Source organism: Heliangelus exortis, chromosome 1 (assembly GCF_036169615.1).
Source record: "Heliangelus exortis chromosome 1, bHelExo1.hap1, whole genome shotgun sequence".
Lineage (NCBI taxonomy): Eukaryota > Metazoa > Chordata > Aves > Apodiformes > Trochilidae > Heliangelus > Heliangelus exortis.
This window is the reverse complement of record NC_092422.1, coordinates 10,912,653-10,922,146: the sequence shown is the minus strand read 5'-3', so window position 1 is coordinate 10,922,146 and position 9,494 is coordinate 10,912,653. Positions and strand designations below refer to the sequence as shown.

Here is a 9,494-nt window from a genome sequence, read left to right as displayed (position 1 = left end):
CCAGGCCATGCTGTGCTCTGTATTTGTTGGGTTAGGGTGTTGGTACCACAAAAATCTGGCTACTGCAGAGCAGTGCTCCACAGCATCAGGGATGTCTCTCCAGTGCTTTGCAAATACCAGTAAGCTGGAGGTGGGCAAGAGATCAGAAGGCAACACAGCCAGGACAGGTGACCACAACTGTCCATGGAGATGCTCCACACTGCATGATGTTGTGCTCAGCTGAAAAAAAGGAGGGGAGACATTTGTTAAGGTATTGGTATTCCAAAGCAACCACTACATGTATGGAGGTGACTGGATGTCACCTGCTGATGTGACATTAAAAAAAATTATCTTTTCATGTTTTGCTTTCATGCATGACCTTTGGGATTTTTTTCCATTAAAATGGAAATTATCTCAATCCACAACTTATCTCAATCCTTTATCTCAATCCACAACTTTTTAATCTGATTTTCCCCTCCTGTCCTGTTAAGTGGGGAGTGAGTGGTTTGGTTGGGCACCTGGCAGCCCTCTGTCAACCTTGCCACACCAAATTAAAATTGTTTTGCTATAAAGATTTGAGTTGTTGAGTTTAGTGTTTAACTAAGGTCCTAAGGGGACTCCATCTTTTAATGTTGTAGGCATCTCCTAGGCAAAGACTTCAGCAACATTACACAGGATTAATAGGAATCATATCAAAGGTTCTTTTTACCCTTATCAGTTTTTTTTTCAGTCAGCTGTCAAATTCATAGCAGCTTTGTTTATGGTATTAAACTGTAGCAGTTCTCAAATTGTCTTGTATAAGATCTAGATGACATCCTTCATTTCAAGGGGAAAATGTAGCCTGGTGTGTGTAGAAAGACCATACTATAAACAAGTAATTCTGATTTTAAATGTGATCTTTTATTGGGAGGGGGGCCCAGATACTCAGAAAACCAACAATATTTCTCAGAGATCACTCTGGTTTTTGAAAATTCAGTTGTCACTCAGGCAGCTTTCAATCCACAGACCCCAGAAAAGCTCAGAAATTTAGCAAAACCACCATCGTGAAAGAAGATTGTTCCCAAGGAAGTGGCAGAGTGTGGGAGGGGATGCCTACTCTGCTGTGTATTTAAAAAGAAAGACTTTATTCCTTTTTTTTTTAATGTTTCCAACCTGCATTTTTTAATGTGTCTGGTTATCATTTTTTTATTCCCCTTTTTTTACTGTGCCTGTTTTCTAATTTATTATAATTTTGCTAAGAGTGCTATTTCACAGATGGTTTTGATGAGGTTTTTATTACCCAAATTCACAAGCAGTATAAGTTTATTTCAGACATTTTCTAAATACTTTTCACTCTATAAATTACATCATTTCAGAGATACCCTTTAGGAAAGGCAGGCACAGCTTACCAAATCCTGACATTCCTGTGCAGCTGCTTCCTTTGCTGTCAGGGGGTGCTGGGAATGATGGAGCAAGGGAGAAGGCAGCAGGAACATGTACCAAGCTGAGAGATCCAGAGCAGCTTGTTCTCCAGTAACAACCAAGCTGAGAGATCCAGAGCAGCTTGTTCTCCAGTAACAACCACAGGTAGGCGAATTGTTCAGACTGGGGTGTGTTTAAATACAAATGAAGACAGAAGAGTGATGTGAGGCTGAGGGACACACAAGTGACATGGAGCTTCCTGTGGACTTTTTCTTTGAACCTTTGTTGGGTTCTTGGGTGGGTCTGCCTGCTGTGTGGTGGGACAATCTCCTTTGGATCACAAATACTGAGTCCAGCTCAGAGGATGATGACCTTGGGCTGTGTGGGAAGGGGTTCCCATCCTCCTCCCTGCAGCCTGGCTGAAGAAGTGAGGAGAAGGCCTCCTGCTCTCCTGGGAACACTTCAAATGCAGTGATGGTTCTGGCTACACATACAAGGCTACCCTGCTGAAGTGAAGATTTAGATCAAGGGAAGTAAATAGACAACAAAAAAAATTATATTTTTACTGGCATAGGGATTATAGTACAGGGGATCAGAATGCGATAGATGTGGATGAACAGGAGCTGAAGCATGAGAGTCAGAAGACTGAGAAGACCCTTCTGGTGTGGCCACCAGCATTAAAAGGGAGAGGGGCTTGGGAGCTGTTGGTACAACACAGCAAGAAGAGGACATTTGCCACCAAGGGCTCTGTTCTCATCCCAAATCCCCACCACAGGGCTGCCCTGTCCTGCTTGCTGCTGTTTTCTTTGTATTGCATTGTGTTATTTTGTGTTTCCTGGCAGCATCAGATGGGGGGCATCCTTACTGGCCCAGTACTTCTGATCTGGGCAGATTTATTTATTTTCTCTGACTGTCACCTTAGCAGCTCCAGCAGGTTCCCTGGAAAGCTTCCACTGAGACAGGCAAGCTGCCAAAAGAAGTCAAATTGAACAATTTGCAGAAGAAAGTGGTGCTGGCAGCAGTCTGCAGAGGAGCTCAGTGGGTTGTCTGTGCTGTCTGTCCTGCTGCATTCAGCTCCTGAGCAGGGGCAAAGAGAAGCAGCCTGGGTGTTTCACTAGGATGTCACAAGCAAGTTCTGGAACTTTAATATTCACCCGTGAGTGACCAGCTTATAATTAATGCAAACTTTTCTGATAATAGCATTTTAACTGAAGGTTTAATAAAACCTTTTGTGTATGAAACCTGCTCTGGCTGGGGGTTAGCTGACACCACCCAGGCAGATCTATTCCCAGCAGAGGGACTTAAAGAATAAGTAAGGGGCAGACCCTTCCATGTCTTTATGTGCTGTATATGATTTGTAGCTCTTGGTCTCCCAATGTGGACTTCCAATGTCCCACTGTGTTTTGTGGAGGAAGGCACAAGGAACACACGTGCTGCTGCCTTGGTGCTTGGACCCAGCCTGCAGCTGCCTGTTGCTTTCAGCACTGACCTCACTGGGCTGGGACAGCCCTTACCAATCCCTGTCCCATATAATCACTTCTTTGTAACTACCTCTGTATTTCTACAAACCCTAGAAAGCACAGTTTCACATCAAACATTTTATTCCCTTGGCCAAGAGGAAACCCCTGCCAAGGGAAAGCTTAAGTATTTCTCTGTCCAAGAGAAAAAAGGTCTTTGGAAAAATCCTGTAAGTACGGTAAAGCCAGCTTGTTATTCACAGTTCATCTGTTACCCCTGTTCTGTGCTAGTTCGTCAGCGTCAAGCTGTGAAGCAGGCTGAAGCTTGCCTGGCACACCTTTAAACCTGAGCCCCGCAGGAGCTGCCGGCTGGGAGGCAGCACAGCGTTTGCGTGGCCGGGCAGCTGGCGGGGTGCGGGGACGGTGCTGGCTGCAGGGATTGATTCGCCTTTCTCACACTTGTGCTGATCTGGGAGTAGCACCGGGGGGAGCGTGACTGCATGGGAAAGCAGCACGTCAGAGCAGAAACAGTGTATGCAGCCCAATGGCTGGGGGGTTGCGTGAGGGTATAAAGGCGGCTGAAGGAGCGGGAGCAGCGGGGAGCGGAGCGGGCGGCGGGGACCTCCGTGGGGGTGAGGTGGGGACGGGACGGGACGGGACGGGACGGGACGGCTCTCCCGGCACACGGCGTGGGCTCTGCCCGCTGGCACAGGAGCTGCTTCCAAACCGGAGGAGCAAAAGAGGCGTCCACTCCAGAGATGTTGTCCTGTTTTGTCTGGCTTTCCCTCCTCGATTCGGTTGTCGCTTTTGCCACCCCAGGGAAGTTGCTGCTCAATGGGAGTCTGGAGGAGCCGTCTGTAACCCCCAACATCTCAGGTTTCTTTTCCTGGGATAATGACAGCCTGGCTGACTGGCAGAGCTTCGTGGGCAGGAGCCGGTATGGAGCAGAGTCCCAAAGCATCACGGTGAAAGCCCTGCTCATCGTGGCTTACTCCTTCATCATTGTCTTCTCCCTCTTCGGCAATGTCCTGGTCTGTCACGTTGTCATCAAGACCAAGCGCATGCACTCTGCCACCAGCTTGTTCATTATGAACCTGGCTGTAGCTGACATCATGATCACCCTCCTCAACACACCTTTCACACTGGTAAGACTGGGGCAGAGGGGCCATAAAGGCTTCACAGTTGCTTTGGTTGCCTTTTCTTCTTTACTCCACTCTAGGCAATGCATGAATGTCTTGCAGATACCTGTCCAGTCCAAATTACAATTACTGGAATTGTCTTTGGAACACTCTACATCTTTTTCTTCTCTAATTCCTGCTATCTAGTTGAAGATCTGTAATTATCTGTTTGTTAAAAGTGCACGTGAACAATAATAACCTCAGAGTAGTATCTGGTCTTTTTGTTTTCCACTTCTCTACTTTCAAGGTAACACTGCAAACCTTTTGAAAAGAAGTTTAATGTTTGTCATCATTTTACAAGCTGTGTTGAAAACCTGTAGTTTGCTTTGAAGCAAGATAAAGGCTTACAGCTCAGTTCTGTCCTGTAAGGAGGGCTTAAAAGAGAAAAAATAATGTATTGATTTGATAGTTAGACTACAGAACCACAAACTGTTAATAAACCAGAAAAAATACCTTCAGTATTGTGCTGCTGTATTGTCTGGGAGAATATTGCCAGGCAGTAGCCTCCCTCTTCAGGGTTCAGCAGCCAGAAAGTTGCACAATTATACAAAGAACCTGCTATATTTAAAGTCTATTTTACAAAGCACAAGGGATGATGTTCCAGAGGTACTGCAGATATCTTTAAACATGTGGAGGTGTGAGTGGGTGCACAAAAGTAATGATATTCTGCTTTTAGGTTCGTTTTGTGAACAGTACCTGGATATTTGGGAAAGGGATGTGCCATGTCAGTAGGTTTGTACAGTACTGCTCCCTCCACGTCTCTGCCTTGACCCTCACAGCCATTGCCATGGACAGGTACCAGGTGAGATCTCTGAAGCAGACAGATGGAAAGCTTGGGAGGGCGTAATTAAATTGAGAAAGGATTATTCTATGTCATTTCCATATCAGCTCCCAGACTGATATAAGACATGTGAGGAGCTGACAGGGTAGGAGAGAAGTTCTTACTATCAGATGGAAAGAATAGTTTCAAGCCTACAGCTAGATGGGAGGTGTCCATCACCTTATGATCTCTTCCAGCTGGGGAGTGGGATCTTATCTATTCTGCTGTGGGTAATCCAGTAGCTCTCAAATTAGGAGGAAGTCCAAGATCCTGATAGGAATTAATGGGGGCAACCCTTTGCCAGGATTGTCTGGTTTGTCTGGCCTGTGGAGGAACAGCATCACGGATACTGGGACATCCTGTCCAGTTCTACATCTCTGTCTCCCTTTGCCCTGGGATGTTGCATTCCTTGTTACCCCAAATACTGAAGAGGTGGCTGTACCATACTGGTGTTTGTCACATGCAGAGCTGTGGCTTGCAATTGATAATGAGTTCAAAACTGAGGCCAGTTGGGCATTATCTGTCAGCTTGGAGTTGCCCAACAGGCACACAAAACAGACCAGTACAGTTGACATTTTCTGCTAGAAAGCTTCTGAGTTTTCAGAAAATACATAGGCTGTCAGGAGCACCCCCAGGGAATTCTAATTAAATCACCAACCCGTGGCTCTTGAGGTCACTCAAGTCTGAGTCTGAGGCCATTTTCCCCTACTAAGTAAACTGAACCTGGAAATGAACAGTTCTGTAAGACCCAGTGGTGATACCCAGTTCTCACACCTAGATGCAAGTACTGACATGGGAGGATAGGACTGGGGTCTGACTTTTCCCATTTCCATGGAAGATAAAATCAAGCTTTCATGTACAGCTTACAGTCAGTGAGAGTTGGGTGAAGACAGAAGTGCTTGCATGCTGGATTTCTAGATTAAGTAACAGATTTAAGGCTGGAAGATTATATGAAGAAATGATACCATTGTTTCCTGAAATGATACAAGCCTGAATATTGGTTTATTTTGCACAGGTTATAATGCACCCCCTGAAACCTCGCTTATCTACTGCAAAAGGTGTTATCTACATCTCTGTAATCTGGATCATGGCAACTTGTTTTTCTCTGCCACATGCTATCTACCAAAAACTCTTTATTTTTGAATACAGGTAAGGAATGTACGTGCTTTCTGTGCTTTTCTCCAGTTTCCCTGAAGGCCAAACTCTCAGTGGTTATTCTTTGGCATTTTCTACTGTAAGACCTGGGCTTATGTTGATGTTAGGCAAACATGGAGCTAGTCCATAATTTTCACCAGAATCCTTTTGCAGTGGCTGGTATCTTGCCCCTGTTTCTTTTTTATTATTGTTTTTTCTTCATTCTGTCACCCTAATCACCTGAAATAAGCTAAGAAATTAGAAGATCTGGCCTGGACCCTCTGTGTCTGTACGCTGGCATTTTACACAAGGTAAATCAGATCTGTTTGGGCAGACCAGAAATGGGGAAAAACAGGGATTTAATCTACTCTTTAGCCCTACAAAAATGAAAAAAGCTGCCTCAGCTGCCTGTTCCATAAAATGCTGTCATGAGCTTTCATATTTGTAAAGTGCTTTAATGAGGGAAAGGTCCTTATTATATGCAGAGACTGTGTTTCTGTTTGCCAAAGAACAGAGAGTAAACACCTGCTTCTGTGCAGCTGGAAATTTTATAATTGATGAAATTCAGAAAATTATCATAAGGTCATGAATGCCCGTGAGAAATTACCACCATATTGCTCTCAGGCTGCTCCGTGGCTCACATCCTTGGACAGCAGAGCTCCATTAACTCTTCTACACAAATGAAGGGTCTGCCTGCCTCTGGGTTTTATGGCTGTAGCCCTCTCTCACCTAACTCCTTCTTTCTGAGGCATTTCTCCCATCCTTCCTGGCCCTATGTGCTCTCACCCCCTGCCCGGTGTCTCCACTTGCAGTGAGGAGGTTACCCGGTGCCTGTGTCTGCCGGATTTCCCTGAGCCTGCTGACCTCTTTTGGCAGTACCTCGACTTGACAACCTTCATTCTGCTCTATGTGCTGCCTCTTCTGATCATCTCTGCTGCCTACACCACGGTGGCCAAGAAGCTCTGGCTGCGCAATGTCATCGGGGACGTCACCACTGAGCAGTACCTGGCCCTTCGCAGAAAGAATAAGAAGACCATAAAGATGCTGCTGCTTGTTGTCATCCTCTTTGCAGTCTGCTGGTTCCCCTTGAATTGCTATGTCATCCTCCTCTCCAGCCAGACCATCCACACCAACAATGCCCTGTACTTTGCCTTTCACTGGTTTGCCATGAGCAGCACCTGCTACAATCCCTTCATCTACTGCTGGCTCAATGACAGCTTCCGATCAGAACTGAAGGCTTTGTTCAACATCTGCAGAAAACCTCCTGGGCCCACCGAACAGACACTTCACTTCGTGGTCCCATCCCACAGACTGGCTTGGCCAGAAAATGGCAACTTTAAGAGGTTGCAGGCCTCCCATGTCCTTCCATTGGCTTCCAACACCCAGTCAGGAAAGACAGACATCACTGCAGTTGAGCCAATAGTAGCTGTGAGCTAAAGGGTGGCCCCAGGATGTCCATAATGACCACACAGAGATTCAGCTAAAAGGGAGGGAAGACATGGAGCCTTGGACTGTTTAGGGACTGTACAACCTCACATGATGAAACCAAGAAGGTCTTTCTAGAGGAGGCTGATACAGGGCTGATGACAGTGATGTGTAGCCTCTACAGAGAAGAATGCTGCAAGCTCTTCCCAGGAAGGAATTCCCTTTGTCAAGTTGACTTTGGGTTGGCTTGCAGGACAGGATTATTTGCATGTGTATTGCCCTCATAACTAAACCATTTTACCACTGGGGCTATGTGTCTGTTTTGCTGGCACTGGAACACTAAAGCAACTGTCTAATCACATCAGGCCTCCCTCCTCCTTTCCTAAAGTTGAAGAGTTGCAGAAAAATGGATGCCTCTTCTTTGCATAAGTAAATGGTGAACACCAACCTGTTAGCTCAGCATCTGCCACCAGTGCTAAATTACATAGATTTTTTTTTTTCTTCTTAAGATAAAGTAATGAATACTCAGATAGCTTTTCTTCAAATGTAGAACTAAACCCCAAAAAGCTAGTTTGGACAATGTTTGAATTGCCATTCATGGTTGGAAAATGGGTAATTAAACACTATTCTGAGTTTGACTGGGATGCTTTGATCGGAGCATATTTGCATTATTGTCCATTGGCAGCTAAAGGATCCTACAGTTTGACTTTTTTTTAATTTGCCTTTGAATCTGTTTCTCTTACCCTGTAAAGCATCTGGGTACTTCACAGATCAAACATTTGGGACATTTCATCCCAACTAAAACGTTAGCTCTCTAAATTTATTTCATAAATGTACTGCTTTGAGAGAACAGATGCTACCTCTGCTAGCAAGTAATAAAAGTGGAACATTTCTGTACAAGATACATCCCCTGGTGATTGCACAATTTTGGAGCATTTGAAGACTCGAGAGATGTATCCCTTTTGGGGTGGCTAAGAAAAGTCGTGTGGCTGCATCTCTCTGGAGTAGTCTGCAGAACTCCATGTTCTTAGAAGAAGAAAATCTGATTTGGAATAATGAAAGAAATGGGCATTTCAAATTCTGTACCTTGTATAACACAGGAAAGCAATGACATGTCCTGTGCTGGGGAAAGGAGCCTGAATGTCACACCAGAGTGGCCAATTCAACTTGCAGCAGCCAGCAGTGAAGCAAGAAAGATCTTATTTATAAATTACAATAAACAGAAAAAAAAAAAAAAAAAAAAAAAAAGAAACTGTTTTTCCCAGTGTCCTGTAATAAACTTATAATTCTTAACTAATTTTAGTTCTCATGCAGGTCTTTCACACCTGAGTATTTAAAGACTGAAGTGCCTCCCACTCCTGGCAGTCAGCCTGTCCTTTCACAAGGTGTTAGCAGTCCCTCTCTTTGAATCCAGTGCTATTTTACCACCCTGTGTCAAGGCCCTGTGAGTCAGAGTACTTTGTATTATTGATAGGGACAGTCAAACCTTTCCTCCTGCCTGCTTATACTCCTTAAGCCAAGTCCCTTTTTCTCCCTTAACATTTGCAACATGTCAGCTCTGAACTGGTCAGGCAGATGATCACTGTAAGTCCCTTCCAACTGAAATTATTCTCTTTCCTCTCCCTCCCCCTCTCCTCATACAAATTCTAATTCTACTGGAGATCCCAGATGTGCCAAGCCTGTGAACCACGCTCTCCAGCCCAGTGACAGCAGATTCCAACTCTTTACCTACAAATAAATCTTTTGAAATGTTGAGTACCTGAAAATCTAGTATTATGCACTTAAAAGAGGAAGTTCATGTAAGTACAGTACAAGAAGATGTAAACCACTATGCCAGAGCATGAGGGAGAAGCAGGGGCCTCAGCCCATTTTTGCTCTACAAGAGAGAAAACCCTCTTCATCAGAGTTTGGGAAGTTAGCCCATCCGTTCCAAAGTCTGTTCTGTAGACATTATCCTTTCATTTTTCCTCTTGCTTCATCCTTCCTTGTAACTATGCAGCTCCAATTTAATTTTTGAGTCTCTAAGAACTCCTTGTAGCCATCCTTATCGTGTTCTAAAATGTGATAGGATTGCCCTACAGAGAAAAAATATGCATGTGC

General features: G+C 44.7%; 1 protein-coding gene across 1 annotated transcript; it reads left to right on the top strand.

Moving 5' to 3' along the window:
• Nucleotides 1–3,205: 3,205 nt before the first annotated feature.
• GPR83 (G protein-coupled receptor 83) lies at nt 3,206–7,460 on the top strand. The gene is made up of 4 exons (XM_071733898.1): nt 3,206–3,982; nt 4,692–4,817; nt 5,851–5,984; nt 6,782–7,460. Exons 1-4 carry the CDS (start codon nt 3,596–3,598, stop codon nt 7,404–7,406), a joined length of 1,272 nt encoding a protein of 423 aa, XP_071589999.1. The 5' UTR covers nt 3,206–3,595; the 3' UTR covers nt 7,407–7,460.
• The last annotated feature ends 2,034 nt before the right edge of the window (nt 7,461–9,494 follow it).

Excerpts from the sequence above, each read along its gene's own strand:
- GPR83 (XM_071733898.1), top strand. The coding sequence starts at position 3,596 with ATGTTGTCCTGTTTTGTCTGGCTTTCCCTCCTCGATTCGGTTGTCGCT. Across the intron at positions 3,983-4,691 it reads TCAACACACCTTTCACACTG|GTTCGTTTTGTGAACAGTAC; the intron begins GTAAGACTGGGG and ends TTCTGCTTTTAG. Across the intron at positions 4,818-5,850 it reads TTGCCATGGACAGGTACCAG|GTTATAATGCACCCCCTGAA; the intron begins GTGAGATCTCTG and ends TATTTTGCACAG.